The sequence below is a fragment of the Lonchura striata genome, chromosome 5 (assembly GCF_050655825.1).
Source record: "Lonchura striata isolate lonStrDom1 chromosome 5, ASM5065582v1, whole genome shotgun sequence".
Classification (NCBI taxonomy): domain Eukaryota; kingdom Metazoa; phylum Chordata; class Aves; order Passeriformes; family Estrildidae; genus Lonchura; species Lonchura striata.
In genome coordinates this window covers 26,141,702-26,158,029 of record NC_140707.1, presented here as the reverse complement: position 1 = coordinate 26,158,029, position 16,328 = coordinate 26,141,702, and the positions used below count along the sequence as shown (strand labels likewise).

The following is a 16,328-nucleotide window of genomic DNA, read 5'->3' as shown; positions in this document are numbered from 1 at the left end:
GCTGCTTTTGACAACTTTTAAGTATTTTACCTTAATCTTGTGCTACAGCAATTTACAAGAACCTGAGGAGATGACAGATCATTCCACAGTAAGGAAAAGCCTGTCAGACATCATTTTTGTTAGTGACCATCTCCTCTAAGAACAGAGGTATTGACCAGCATATATTCCACGTGGCAATAACATATTTACTAAAACCTGTACAGTCATCTGGATTAATGAAACATTGCAGAACTCTCTCAAGGAATCCAAAATAACAAGTATATAGTCCTTCTGTAGTCTAGCCTGAAAGTTACAAGCCTGTAACACCACACAGAGTGTTTTCCTCAAAAAATTCTTCCTAAGAAGCCAGCTGAAAAGAGAAACCAGGTATGCTGGGGAAGCATTTTAAATATTAGCACGAAAGCAGCAAATTAAATGGTTATACAACCTTTAAAGTTGTCCCATCCTCCCCCCAACCTTCAGTTACCTATGTGGAGACAAATTTTTTCAACTTTGTGTCTTGTACTAACTCTCCATTGTGAGAACCTATTTTAGCCTAGATTCCCACAAATTGCCACATTTTAATGGTTTATTCACCAAAGGAGCAATGCCCATCTAGACACACTTAGGCTGCTGCATTTTGATGTGGGTGGTGGGGAAGACAAGCACCAAATCAATATGATTTATAAGCAAGCTCCAACTTTATTCAAAGATACCTTAGCTTATATAGGGTATTCTACAAGCATAGTCAGCAGTAAGCTCTGATTGGTTAATTTACAAAAGTCTTTGTTTTAGTTCTCCTACCAGAAGTTACAGATGTAGCTAAATTCTCCAAGCCAAGTTTTTTAATCTCTAAGTCATGTTTTCCAAGGACAGAGCTTGGAAAACAGGCATAGCTCTTCAGGGCTATGCCTGTCCTTGTTATCTCGTTCCCAGACCTTGCACAACTAAGCAGTTTCCCAGGCCTCGAAACAGAGACTGGTTCCCAAGCTCTGTTTCAGACAAAGCCTGATTCTGGGTCTTAGACAGAGGTTTTTTGGAACAGGTATTCCATAGAATCATGGCCTTGTTCCAACAACCATTCCCCAACAGCGTTTCATCAAACACATGACATGATGGTACAGAAATGCACCATCTGCTTTAGGGCTTAAGCTTTCATATTGGGCCCATCTTTTGCAAAAGATTAAGGGGACACAAATCTTTGGGGGTGCTGACAGTGTTGCACAAGTCTTACTCATGAAACTTTCCCAAAGAGAGTCCTACAGGCTTTTATTTCCCCCTGCTTCCATCCTGCATCTCCTTATCCCTGGGAGGTTCACACGAACACTGTGAGGGAGGAAACCTCTTGTGTTTGGGGAAGTAGAAGTGCACATCCACACATGCTTTGTAAACACTTCAGTTTACATTAAAGGCATGAGCTGTATATAATCATTATCATTTTGTGGTAGGGACACCCAGAAAGGTCCCAGACACTGCCTGCCCACTAAGATCAAAGTGGCTGCAAGAGCTACACCATTAAGGGAGAACATGAGCTTCTCTGGAGAGGTCCTGTCACCCATCCATCTGCTGCAACTGTGGGTGTAGGAAACAGGGTGTCGCCTAGCTCCTGTTTTCTCTGAGACTGCAGTGCTCTGCAGATAATAATGAGCAAACTTCAGCAAGTATTGCTTTCCAAGATGGTATTTCCATGGAGATATTCCTGAACGTCTCCAGCTGGTGTCCTGCCTATGGATTTCAGTTTTGCTTCTAGAAGGTATGATAAATAATGTGATTGAAAGCAAATATGTTGTCTTTCCTAGGGATTCTGTTTATCAGGTTGGTGGGTTTTTTGGATATGCATATTTCTTACACAGAAAGAAATTCTAATTTTTCTTTGCATTGCTTTCTAAATTTCTTCTCTGGTTAATTTTTATCTATCCCTGCATGCCAGGCATCCTGGAATCTGGATTGTACACCATGGAAAAGCCAGCCTGACATATTCTGTGAAAGAATGGAATTTGCCAGGGGAGAAAGAGCCTTCCTGGCTATAACCAGTGTGATTTGGAATGTGAGGAGGTTGCTGGCTCTGCTGCTGAGGTGGGTGCAGCATGCTCCAAGCCTTCAGACTAGAATATTTTGAGCTATCTAGGGTACCTTCTCCTGGTAGTGTCCATTCCCTTACTCAAAACAATATTTTGCTAAGAAAGCTGAGATCAGTTGTTAGGTTCTGTATTCCTTGAAAATAAATGCCTTACTGTTGCAGAAGCTGCAGAGCATGTGATTAAAGGATGCCATATGGGCCATTTATTAACAATGAAAAATGAATGCACCATTTGTCAGGCTGTAATTGAAATGGAAGAACAATTCCAGTTTTCACTCCCACTGTTGATCTGGCTATCTGTATCACAGAGCATAAACAGTTTCTTGCCTTATTACTCCTAGCATGAATCCACAGCACATTAAGTTTACACATGGATACTGAGAGTAAATATTTCATGTTATGACTCAATAACATGCTGGTATATATGTAAGCATATTGCCTACCATCTTCCCACTTACATACATGTTAATGGGATTATGTTTATATACATATACAGAAGTACTAATTCACATCCAAGCTAACCAACAAACCCAACAAATATAAAAATAAAATCACAGCAGACAGTTTACATGTCATCCTGAATTTCAAGTGTTCTAAAATATATTTGCAATAATAGCAGCATGGGTCCACATTCTAAATGACCATGCTGTAAGAGCATTGCATAGAAGCTTTTTTAAACTGTCAATACAAAATACAAATCAATGTATTTCCACTTTCTTAACTCAGGTCTTAATCTAAAAACAAAACAGTTCCACAAAAATGCTTTCTTAAGTCAAAGAATCATAGTTTCATTTCTGCAGAATTGCCAAATACAATCATTAACAAAGATCACAAGCTTTATATTTTTAGACGCCTCCTCTTTTTTCCATTTTCTGGCCTCAAAGTAAAATGTCTAGAACTGCCCTTATCTTTTGTCTACTCCAACAAAACTGAGAAACTTGCAACATTTACAAGGCTGAGGGAGGCAATTGGGGTGCAAAGCACCACACCAGACTGAGAGTGGAACAGGAAAAAAATCTGCCATTCTTTTTGGAGGGTGGCTGCAGTCATGGCCTTCCCACTGCTCCAGGTGAGGGCCAGGCCAGGAAAGGGCAATTGATTCCATGTGACTGATCCTCATCCCCTGCCCTGCCACAGGGCCCTGGGCCACCCTTGCTTCTCTGGGGCTGCTCATAGAGAGCACCAACACAGCTCAGGCACAGGGAACATTCCTTGGGTATCCATCCCATGGTGCCCAAAGTGAGGCCACCTCTACCTTTGGCTTGTCAGTGACAGAGATCAACAACATTTTGCCTGTTGTGGCACGTAGAGTAATGGCAAAGGCTCAAAAATAACTAAGCAGCCTGTGTTCAGCTCTTTCAGGATTACTATTTTGCTGGAAGACAGCAGCAGCACATTAGTAACAGGGTTTCAAAAAGTCCTTTGAATAATCAAGAGAATCACTCATTCCCCTCCAAATAAATTGCATCCTACTTAGTGACAAAACTCCATTTCTACCAAGGGTTACCTTCAATGCGTCTCATTTAAATCTTAAACCAGAAAAATTCACATCTTCACTCACATTTCCTCTCCTTTTTTCCCCCTTTCAACATTACAACTATAACAACCACAGATTGCAACTTCACGGATGCATGTTTGACACTAATACAAAAAACTTCTCCAGGAGGACAAACAGGTACTGAGCTGGTATGTCAGTACTATGTTTTCCACATTTGTTAAACTTAAATCTTAACCTGAGATAAGCTCTAATTCAGATTTCACAAGAAAATCCCAGGAAATCACAAACACATCTGTAACACTAGGTATAAAACAGCCTCATCTTCCATATAACGACAAGAGCCTGTGATTTCTAGAAGGGATGTTTGAAATCCAATGAATGTGAATGTCAGCTTCCCGTGGCTCCCTTGGAAGCCTCAGCCAGCAAGAACAGGAGCAGGAATGATGCAGAAACACAGGAACAACCAAAAACATAGCTTAGACTATTTTCAGGGACAAATAAATGTTTAGAAGACATTTAGAACCAAAGTTTGTCAACGCTACCTGGCACAATGGCACAAAAGTCGTATTAAACCAGATTTGCTGCATCATTTCTCATTAATACAAAGTTCTACTTCACTCTCATAACTACAGGTGGTAACACATGACTTCATGGACAGCTATTCCACTTGTCATGGGAGCCAGTTCAACAAATTATTTATTTCTGAGCTGAAACTGAGATAGAATTCCACCAAATGAGGCCTCCCCTCTACCCCACTTGTAAGGGGAGACTCCTCCTTACAGCTACAGCAGCAAATCAATGTTCATGTCTCTCCTTCACCTACAAACTTGGCTGTCCCACTTTGTCCTCTTTTCAGAGTACTCAAAACATAACTTCAACACAGCTTGGAAAGGCAGCTGGGGTGCAGGTGATCCAAAGAGGCTATGCCAGCCCCATGCCATCCATTTCCGATTCCCTGAGGAGCCCATTGCATTCCAGGCCAGTATGGTTCTGCAAAGCTATTCCAGCCAAGGCAAATCATGGAGCTGCTCAGGTTCCTCCTTGGCCCTCAGGAAGGAGTGTGAGGAAAAGCATCATTGCCATCAACAGTTGTGCTACTCACAGCCCATGAGTAAGGGAAGTTCTAGCTCAAGAAGTCTTTGGGGACTGTGTATAGCTTTACCCAGCTAGAATTTAATACTTTGTCTTAGCTCTGAGGAAGATATATTGTCCCAGCACTATGTTCAGCAGGGATCTGTTTGCAGAAAACACTGACACCCCACTTCCTGCACCACCTCTCCTAAAAAAAACCCTACAAAATATTAGGGATAGGTATTTTGAACAAGTATAGTGATAAAATGTTGTTTCCCAAAGCTGAAAAAAACACACATTTTCAAACTCCAAGTATCAGGGGCACTGCAGGTTGTTAGAATGAAACTCAGGTTATTTACTATCATTTTTTGAAGCAGCAGGTATGATTCACTCAGGATAAACTGCACCTTTGTATATTATAGGATTGCTGCAGTTTAAAAAGCTGCATTCCTTCATTCTGTTCCAGTGCTGCTGGTCAACCATCAGTTCCTTAGGTAGCAATATTTTTTGAGGCTCTTCAGAAATATTTATCTGTAGAGCTATTCGCAACTGATGGAGGTGCAATGCAGCATCCTGCCACTTTGAGCACCACACACTTTGGGGGCTACATTAAAAACATTCCCTTCCTTTGCTCTGCCCTAATTTTGCTCTGTGGCAAAGCACAACTTGCAAAACGATCCATAGCATCAAACTTCACAGAAGTTACCCTTAAAAAAGAAAGGGCAAGATTAATCAGCAATTTTTAGAAGACTTGAGCAAATATTAGCAAGCAGCTCTGGTATTTTGAGTTTCCACTAGCAAAATAACAAAACCAAAGGAAACATTTTAATATCAACATCTTGCAGCTGCATTTTGCTCTCTCGTGGCTAAAAGCTTAAATCAATGTGTTGCAGCACAGGAAAATACCAGAGTAGGACACAAACACAGTATTTTAACTCAGATCATTGCAACAGCTAATCGAGCATTTTGTGACAGCAAGCCATTTAGCAAGTACATTTTCACATAATTAGGCAGCAAACGAGACACGATGCACGGGAGCCGGGCATTTAATTGTGTCAGCAATTAGATCATAAAGCATATAGACGTGGCTATACGGACCTGGCTTTCTGTACTCACCGTGCAGCAAGGCATGGGTGTTACCTTGGTCTCCAAACAATTGCTTTAGAGCCCCAGGCAGAGCAACCTTCCTCTCACTCTCATCTCGGGCAAGTCAGTGCTTCTGGAAGGTGGCCAGGCAAGATCAGATTCATCAGCCAATAAAATTGTCTAAAGCTGCCGTTCCACAGGAGACTGTTCCTCGGGCTGCAGCCTCAGGAGCAGCCAAGAAAGGAGAAAATCAGCATCAGGGCACAGGCGAGCGTTTTGCCCCATCCTAAGGGTCTGCTTGCCAAAACTCCAGCCTTCCCCTGCCTGTGCTGCTGCACGCAGTCATCTTGCATGAAAAACAACTTGCACTTGGCTTGCCTGGCTAAAATAGGTGCACAGCTATTCTGAACACTGACAAGGGTAAAGGAATCACTCGGGCAGGTGGAAGCAATACAGTGGCATTTGGAGCAATAAACTCATGCTGCTAGAGGGGTACCACAGCTGACCCAGCTTTTTGTGGGCACTGGGAATTACTGCTCACACAATGTTGCTTCTCTCATAGACAGTTCATGGTGGGCACTGTGGAGCCTGTGAAAATCTTACCTCTATTTTATCTTCCAGAACTGGACCTGCTGCAGTGGCTGTGGGAAGCCATCCTGTCCCCAGCCCCACATGTTTGACCTGGACTTCGTTGCCATTCAGAGGAGCCCTTGATTTCACCCTGCCAGTCCTACAGCAGCAGCAAAATATCCCAGTGTGAACAATGCTTCACAGAGGAGCTGTCTGACATCCTGGGATCCTTAGAGCTTGCCTCTCCTTGGAAAAAACAAAAAAGACAGTAAAAAAAAAAAAAAAAAATCAGTCTTACTATGTGTTATTTAACAGTAAATCCTAAAGATGACCAGGCATTGGTGACAGTTATGCATGAAAGCAAGTCCAGAAAAGCCTTTGGAGGTCTTTACTTGTAAATTTACAATCTGAATAAGACCAGGCCTATGTATTATCAGTCTGAACACACATATTTTGGCAGCAGATGATACATTTTGATACTAAAATCTTAGCAGAGAAAAAGCACAAGTGGTCTCTGCACAGTTTTACTGCCCTGCTGGCATTTACCTCCCCAACCTCTCTGAGGTTAAAACTATTTGGATTTGTTTCCTCAGAAATCTTGCACCAAGGTGCTTTATCGGCAAAGCTGAGTTGCCACCCAATCTGACAGCAGAAATCCCAGAAAGCCTTGGTGAAATCCCATTCTCAGCAACATTGCTTTGTCTCCTGACACAAAGGAAAATAAATGCCATCCAGTCTTCACCTGCAATGTTACATACCCTCACCTTCATCTATTGGAGGACAAAATTGTCTGTAGTGCAGACAGTCCATTGGAAGGATGAGACTTTGCAAAAAACTACACTGCACCTTGAAATGGGAAGGGATTCTTAATGAAAATCCAAATTAGAAGGAAAAAAAACATTAGAATATGAAGATCGGAAGTTAGAATGAATTAGATATTGGAATAGGGTCAGCAAGACATCATTAACAATAACTGGTTTTTGTTTTCATGTTCCATTTACTTTAATCTCCTGCTTTATATGGATATATTTTTACATATTTATGTGAGACCTTTGCTCTCTTCTTACATATTTATATGAAACCTCTCCTCTCATGCTGGTACTACAGCTAATTGAAGGACAACAAGCCAAAGATGTGTCCCCTGGTCTCTGAAGGCTGTATTACACTGGAGGAGCTGGAAAAGAGGCTCCCCAGAAGCCACACTATGCTAAAATCAGGCAACACAGAGGCACAGCCTGACTGAATTCAGCAGCCTAGACTTTGTACTCTGATCTTGAGAAGCTGCATGTGCAAGCATTTATGATCTGGATTTTCCTTTGATGTAAATTGGTATAGACCCATATCAATTCACACAGGCCTTTCTTCCAGCTGGGGATCTTCTGCTATCTCTGGAAAACACAGGGTCCCATTTGGAGCCACGCTGTGCTGCCATATTGTCCATTCCAGGCAGCACTGGGCAGGGAGCACACACCAGCCCGAGCAAGGAAATGCTGAGGGCTCCCTCCAACAGGGCCTTGGGGCTTGGAAAGAGGCTTGGCAAGCAGCAACTTCAGCAAAGCCTGCCTTGGCTGCAGAGGGGCAGCCAGGCTGGACCCACACCTCCGAGGTGCAGCTGGCTTAAGGAAACTGAGGGACACTTGGCAGCAGAAGAGGAGCCCCAACACCTCTGGGAGCAGGAGAGCACAAAGCCAGGACCCACACCAGTGACATATGAAAGAGGGGGATGCCAAGCAGGTTCCCAGAGCAGCCTGCCTCCAGGAACTTCTTTATTTTCACACAGCTGAAAATCAAAAAAACATTCAGCCAGGCAGCTGTGCTGGTGTCCCATCCTACTGGCAAGCATTGGGTTGCTTTAGGCTGGAAGTTGTGCACATTGTGCTAAAAACCTGGTGAACACATACATTTTATTCTCCTCTGCGTTTGGAGTGAGGTCAAACTGTGCAGAGAAGTGCTCCTGCAGGGTTTGGTTTATCACTCATCATAAACTTTAGTTCCAGGACTTAAATTCAGCCATGGAGAACATTATTCTAAGCTGCTTTCTGCACATATTTGAGGTGGTTTGGGCTCTAATTAATTTGGAACAGGGCAGGGAGTTCAGAAATATTCCTTTTCTCTCTCTCACATCCCTGTGTCCCACTTTAGTTTTAAAGTGGTAAGGCACATCTCGATTAAGGCACAAGGAGGGATAAGAAAGATAAAGAAAAGAAATCTAGCTGAATTACAGATGGGTGACAGGGTCACCCATCAATCCACTTGTGTACTCAAAGCTTTTCAGAATCCATAACAAGAGTGGCCATGCAAATCAATGAGTCATTGCAACAGCTGAAGGAGAAAAACCCTACACACACACAAAAAAAAAAAAAAAGAAAAAGAAAAGAAAAAAGAAAAAGGAAAAAGGAAAAAACCCAGAAGTCTGCTTATCTGCTGAACCCGCTCAGTGAGGAGTTTCCATAGTATGCTTGTGATTTGCCTAGCCATAGCCCATTTTTATTCTCTTTAGCACATTTATCCTTTGTGAACTAGGGTGTTCCTTCTGGGAAAGCTACAACACTTTCTTACACCAGGATAGCCCAGCAGCATGCAGGAAGCCTATGGCACTCCAAGGAACTGAAGTGTATATTTGTAGTTAGAGCTAAGGCTGTTAAATCTGCATTTGGGCTTCTCTGTAAGACAAGATCAAAAGCTGCTTCCTTCTTCCCCATTTCTTCCAGCACCTGGATGTGCAGCTGGCATGCATGTGTCCTCAGTGAGGGGGCTGGACAGTCTTAACCTTTTAACAGCAGTATTCTGCTTTTCTGTGTTTTATGGCCTCAGTATTTGCACAGTTTTTTAATACTTACTTATTTTTTAAATATATAGATGACCTCAGTGTTAAAAGAGAGATTCCCTGTGAATTGTCTACCCCTCTGAGAAGTGAGATGTCCTCTCTGGTCTGCAGGTCATCAGACATGGTATCCAGTGGCCCTTGCTTCGAGGGGGAAGGCTGCTTTGGAGTGAGCAGAATGTGGAAGGAGAGACAAGATCAAAGAATTTATCACGATTCAGTTGCAGTGCTCAGCTCTAGGTTGCTTCACACACTCCATGAGCAGCCTGTGATGAGCAAAAGGGATGAAATCAGCTCTGTCAAAGCTGGGGGTTTTGTGTAGCAGGTACATCTAATAAACATCTTCTGTGTATGGTGTCCTGTGATCTCTCATGACAGATACCCAACTTATTCATTAACACAGGAAAGGAGACCTTAAGTGATTCACAGCTGAGGAAAGAAAAAAACACATCACGTTGCTCAGAGGTCTGATTCAGATGAAGCAACTCTGCAAGTCTAATAATGCAGCTTTTGGCCTTTAGTGTTATTTATGGGAAAAGTGAATTTGAACAAATCTGCTAGGTTTGTTCAATAAAATGAGGGGACTGGGTTTTTATTTACACACACACCCCTCCTTAAATCAGTTTGACACTGCAGTAGAGTTGATGCCCTCTGCTTGGCAGCCTCATTACCATCTGTAACAAATGTAACATCTTATAAATAATTTATGTTGTAAGAGCAAACACAGTTTAGAAGAAAGAAAACATTTAGGAAATCTGGGATCAGAAAAGACTAGAGTGAGTCAACACGGGCCTCTCTGTTTCCATGGAATTAAGAGCACTACCCTACCCGCCTTAGCTGCAGTCAAAGAGCAGCCCAAGTGACCAGGCAGGAAATACTGCCTCAGTTTACCAGAAAGGGAAGAAGAGCACTAAGCAGGGAAAGAGATCTCCCAGGCTGGGAGTGTGCTGGACTGAGAACCAACAGGAGCCAAATCTGTTTTCCATCTCTGTTGTTGATTTCTGTCCCACTCTAGGCTGACCCCTAACTGTGAGGGGGAAGAAATCTATATAAATAAATGAAAAATTCTAGCAAACAGCTGTTCTGGCATCAATATCTTGTCACATCTCATTTTCTGCTTGTTGAACCAAACTTTACCCATGCTTCCTCTGCTGCACTTGGCCTAATTTATCATGCATTATGTATGTCCCACTGTCTCAGAGTTTAATTATTCATTAATCCCTCCACCCTCACCTTATTCCCCTTCCACGTGCGCAAGGACCAACTCAAGCTCTCCATCACCACCAGCTCTCCAAGGTGGGAGCCTGCAGCCTGGCCCAGCTGTGGACATTGCTGGCCCTGCCTGAGATCCCCACATCCATGGATTCGCCACGTGCCTCAGACCTCGGGAAGACGTAGGAGCACTGCCTTGGGCCTGGCTGCTGATGCACAGAAATGTCATCTCCCCTGGGGCTCCTTAACAACCCTCCTGCCTCCCAAGCAGCTGCTGTAGGCTGGGGGCAGCCCAGTGTAACTCCTAAAAATGTGGGAGGGCCACCAAGGCGTGTACCAAAAACCCCAAAGCGAGGTCGGAAACAAATTCTCCTCATCCCCCACAGTAGTGGGAACCCTGTGGAGCCACCTCAGTGCCCTCCCTCTCACCTGGGATGGGACTCATTGTTTCTCCCAGCACCATTTTCACTCCATTTCTGCCTGGAGGGAAATACCTGAAGAAGGCAAACCTTCCTGCTGGGTGCCAGCTTGCACAGGGGCCACGCCAGTGCTGCTCCCAGCAATGGTGGGAGTCGGGGGTAGAGTAGATGTGGCCACATCCGACAAGGCCTGATGGCGGCAGGGTGGGCAGGAGAAGATCCCTGCCTGCTGTGGTGCAGGAGAAGATCCCTGCCTGCTGTGGTGCAGGAGAAGATCCCTGCCTGCTGTGGTGCCCAGGTGCTGGCAGCTGAGGAGCAGCCACTATAAGGAGAGGGACCTGGGGCTGCCCCGTGGCTCCCCAGCACACCACTGTGCACTGCCTCTCCCTGAAACTGGAGCTTTCTCTGGGAAAAGGTTCTCCAGTGAGGGCACAGCTCTCAGCAATAGCGAGGGACAGTGTGAGGAATAGCCCTGACAGCAGCCTGGGGTGCACGAGAGGTGAGACAGCATAAAGAACATTCATAAACCCATGGAATGAGGAATTACATACAGCACAAAGATTTTTCTGAGAGCCAGGATCTAAAAGATGTTCTCAACTGCCAGTGCAATGGGAATCTTGGTTTGACTTGGGTGTGTTCTCAACAGGATCATGCATGGGACCTGTGAAGCATAAGAAAGCACTTGATGCCAGCCAGTCCTTCCAAGTCAGCCCCCAGCACACAAGTCCAGCCAAAGTGAGAAAAAGTAGAAAATTATTACTGGTTTTTGTACCTTAAGTGACAGATAACATTGCTTTTTTATTCCAGCCCCCATTTCTAATCAGCCACAAATAGATTGTTTTTTTTTTTAAAAAAAGAGCACTTTTCTCCTGTTTTTAGTAGCAGTGATATCCCACAGTGCAGAAGAGGTATAATCTGCTGTCACCACTGTCCTGGGCCAGTGCTCTCACCTGCACCGTATTACTACTTCGTTTAGCACAGAATGCCTCAGTCAACACCACTGCCTAATGTACCAAGTATAATGTGTTCTTTTCAACTTTAAGGCTTCCCCTCCAGCTTGTATAACATTGTTCAGCTGATCTCTTAATTTCCTACATGCAAAAATCGAAGTCTTTGTTCTGAAACCACACAGCTTTCATCTGCTGCCAAAGGGGAATCCATCTGGGCGCTGTAACTTCCACCCTTTGAAATGAGCCCTCCCCACACCCACTAGCAGACAGGAGGCCTGTGGCCACAGTCAGGATGCCTGCCTGGTTTTGGTTTACCAGGGAAGCAGGGAGGATTGGAGAGAGCAGGCATTCTCATCCTAGTCCCAAATCCTTCCTCACAGATGAACCTTGCAGGATGGGGGGATTTCCCCAGGTGTAGCATGACCCTAACTACCACTGTCCTTTCCATTGTCTTTCTGCCTTTGCTCTGAATTTAGTTAGGCAAAAAGATGGGATTTCATTTAACTGTAGAAGTTATTTTGGGTTTTTCCATCCCTTAGAGCACTATGGAATTGGTTTCCTGTGCTGTAGCTCTGCTTGGCACAGAGTGCCTGGGGCTGCTGCTGGGACTGGCCCATGATGGAGATAAAGCTTTTCTTTGCAAGGCGCAACTGTGAAACACTGCTCTGTCCACTGCAAATTTTTGGCTGGTTCCCCTGCTGCTTTTGCATATCAAGAACCAGATCATAAAGCCAGACGCATCCCATGGCAACTGATCAACCCCAAATGTCTCGTCCCCCACCCACAGCCCTTAGCCCCTGCAGGTCCCACTTGTCTGGCCACCCTCACACCTGCTGCCTGCAGCTCAGACCTCCACCTTCTCTTTCAGTTTCATTGCTGAGCTTATTTCTTGCTGTCATTAGTCAATCAATTCCCCCATATGCGAACACTGAGGCATCCTGAGATTGTCACTTCAAAGGGCTTTTGTCACCAATAATTGAAGCATCTCCACCCAAGCAGACTGTGCTTTTGATCAAGGATAAGCAGTTTGCTCCTGACTGTGGGCCAAGGAAAGCTATAATTTGATCACAGTTGCTGGCAGATGTCCTAGTGAGCAGGAGAAACTCACTTTGTTATGCTTAGTAGCTCCTGCCTTTCAATCATGGGAAATCATAATTTGACTATTAGCATGTAAGAATTTTCCTTACACACCAGCAAAGTTAAAAGGCCACTGTCAGCTTGGAACATGACACCTTTCCTATGGAGGCTTCACACTAATCTCTCCCTGCTGTTTGCCTATCGGTTCTGGAACAGTCACAGGTTACTGAAATGTTAGATTTTTTGCAATGGAAGTATTTAACTCTGAAGAAATTATTTACTTTTTCCTTTTCTTTTGTGTGAAACAAGAAGCACCACAGCTTCACTTCTGCAAATATTTGCAGTACACACCTGCAATGAAAAACACAGGTTTTCCCCACCACATCCTCTCAGCACAGCAAGAGTGCTTTCTGCTTACCCCAGGCTTGGGAAGGCAATTCATCCCCACAACCCAGCTGCTAGCAAAGACATCAGTTCATTTTGCAAATTCTTTTTGGGTTATTTCAAAGATGATTGTGTTTGTTAATGACAACAACATTGAATCGCCTACAAAGCCCTCTGATTTTATTCCTACACCACCCATTTTGCTGAAAGGAACTACTCAGCTGTTTGCAAAAACTGCCTTCAAATGTCTCCTAAAAATTTTCTAAGAAGTCTGAAAAATGGTAGACAACTGCAAATGCTGCCTATTAAAGTGACCATGGTCACCACACTGCTGTCTCATGCCTCAGCTGCTGGTTGTTTTTATCTCCTGCCTCTGGCCATATCCCCGATTGCAAACCCTAATCAGGAAATGGTCTTTCCCTCCTTGGCAGCTGGGTCCTCAGCCCAGAGGAAGCAGCCACCTGTGTCCTCCAGAGCCATCCTACCTTTTCCAAAATAATCTAAACAGCAAAGTCCTTGGAAGCTGAAATGTCTGCTGAGTGAAAGCTCAATCCCAATAAAAACTGCAGTGTTTTGTGGCTTTTTTTTCCAGGAGCAGAGAGAAGTCTCTGCAGACTGTGATGCTGCTGGTTTTTCCCAGAGATTCTGGCTCTACCTTGTCAAAGCATTTCAACATATTGATCACTTCATGTAGTAAATTGCAACTACAACATTGTTTCATCTGGAACCAATTGACCGTAGTTCATAGAATAATATCCATGTACTTCTAATGTCATTTAAAGCCAATGACTTGGAGAGAGCTTTAATGTAATAACATTGTGCCTTCATCAGGCTGACTTGCAAAATCTCATTGCAATAGAATAATGTAACCAGAGGGGGAAAAATAAAAATAAAAAGTAAAAAGACATCTAATTTCTGTCTGTGAAATGGAAAGTGGATAACCTAAATATATGCGATGGATGGCTCAGTGCAATGCTCCTCAGAAAAGAGCATAAACTTTCTGCAGCTCTTTAGAATAAGGTCCTAACTCAAATCTATAAATCAGATAAGAGAATGCTGAGTAAAAAACACATCTTGAAATAGGTCACAAGTAGAATACTAAAACCTACATATAGGAGAGCTGTTGGGGTTAGGAGAATTTGCTTTCTAGTGCCTCAGAATACCATGTGCAGAAAGTTTAAAAGGATATTACTGATTGAAATCCATATACATTCAGATTCCATAATCTCTGTCCTATCCTCTTCTGTGTGATTTATAATGCTAAAAGAAAAAAAACAACAAAAAACAAACAAACAAAAAAAAAAGTGTAAAAAATGGAAAAATAGGAAAAAAAAAATTTAAAAAAGCAAGCTCGGTTTTCCAAGGCCCTGTGCAAACTGCCTGCTCTGTCTATGCCTACATTCCCTCTGTTGTCTGACTTGCAAAACTAGGGGAGGAGAGAGAAGGTCATGTTTCACATGTGACAGGAACCAGACCTTTCTTTAGATTTCTCAGTATTCCAGTCCCTTTCACTAAAAAACACATTTTAAGAAACAAACATGGAATATTTTCCTAAATCCTGATCGAAACAGCCATGTTCATCTTTACCTTCAATTGCTTAAAAAATATATCCAAATTGTGAATAAACAATAAATTCTCAAGAAAAATTTTCTCATCTTTCAAATCTTTTCAAATCTTTTTTGAGTGGCATTTTTAAAAGGCAACACTTTCTAAAATGGAAAAAAAAGAGCTAATTTTCAAAACACCAAGTGGCAACATCAAGTGTCTTAACAGAAATAACATGACTTGTACTCAAGTGACACCAGTGAGCTGGACACAAGAAAATATCTATTACAGCAAACATTATGAAATGTACTTTCTGGCATCTCAGTCACCTTTTAGGAAATCTTCATGCAGAGGAAAACAAATTCAGTAGCTGTAGGCCTGGCTTATAATTAAATTACAATGAGGTTAATGGTTTGACTGATCCACATTGGTCGCAAATTTTTCTCTGTATTTTGGTAAGTGGCCTCCAGAGCTCAGCTTTCATTCAGCATGTAACAACCAGGCCTGTCACCATCAGCACTGGGAGCATCACTCAGGCCAGGAGGCAGCACCTCAGAGCTCTTCAGCTCAGCCAAATCCTACTCAGAGCAGATCTTCCACAGGACTGGTGCTGGTACACGAGCATGGGAAGTTCTGATGTGAAATGTTATTTCCAGGTTTGATTTATGCCTGGCTCAAAAGGCTAAAGGATTTGAAAGCATCTAGGCAGTTGAAGATAGATCTTCCAGAAGTTTTAGAGCTCTCTCACACACCTACCTCCATCATTGCCCTGTTTGTAAAAAATGTATCTATCACTAGAGCTCTGTACTGAAATATCACAGTATTTCAAATGGGAGACAGAGGAAGCCAAAGTAAATCGGCAGATGCTGCCAGATGTTTTAAAAGCTACATTTAAAATCTCCCCAAGGACCTGTGTAAAAAAAAGGCAGGGAAAATTCATGTTTAGTGTTACACACACACAGATGCATTAAATGAAACAGCCTTTTAAATGTTATTCCTATTGAGTAGTATGAGCAAACACGTCATTGTTTGCTGTCTTTATTGATGTATCTGCACTGTGTTCAGCAATCTCATAAATCTGTTATTGCTGGGAACAGCTGTGGAACAGACTGATAAGCTGGGAAATGAGCACATAATGCTGAATGACCAGCTGCAGGCTGGTCCCAGCCAGAGCCCTTACACCTTGGAATACCTACACCATCAGAAAATGCCTAGGTATCAGCAACACTGAAGTGTAAGATCACTTCCCGAGGTAGCAAAGGATTATTTGGCATTATTAGGCTATTGCTAATCTTAGGAGTTTCTGAAAAAAGGTCTCCTAATCAGGTGTACAACACTCATACATATCCCTGTGGAGCAGGCAGACAGCCATACACAGGCATGGTGGCCTGGCCTTAACGAGTGACCTGGGCCAGGGCAAGGATGGGGAAACAGCACAAGGAGTGGAGGCAGGTTATCAGAATCTGGGAAGGAAATAAAGGAGCAGCCTGGCAGGGAAAGCTTTCCTTGGAAAGACCAGTGGTATCATGTGCCATCTGGAGGCTTAAACCAGAAATGAGCAGGATATATTTCCCTTCTGGAGTGGCAACCATCACCTTTTAGGTACATACATAGCTTAATCAGACTTAACATT

At 43.2% G+C, this 16,328-nt stretch overlaps 1 protein-coding gene and 1 long non-coding RNA gene across 2 annotated transcripts in view; one reads left to right on the top strand and one right to left on the bottom strand.

Moving 5' to 3' along the window:
* Positions 1-5,981, bottom strand: part of OSBPL5 (oxysterol binding protein like 5) — a 174,130-nt gene extending 168,149 nt beyond the window's left edge. The window contains exon 1 of the mRNA XM_021526752.4: positions 5,745-5,981. Within this exon, the coding sequence (XP_021382427.3) occupies positions 5,745-5,759 (15 nt within the window). The 5' untranslated portion in view covers positions 5,760-5,981. The remainder of the gene's footprint in view (positions 1-5,744) is intronic.
* LOC110468657 (uncharacterized) lies at positions 1,476-9,463 on the top strand. The gene is made up of 3 exons (XR_002465128.4): positions 1,476-1,732; positions 1,910-2,055; positions 6,336-9,463. It is a non-coding gene; the product is annotated as an uncharacterized LOC110468657 (long non-coding RNA).
* Positions 9,464-16,328: the final 6,865 nt, after the last annotated feature.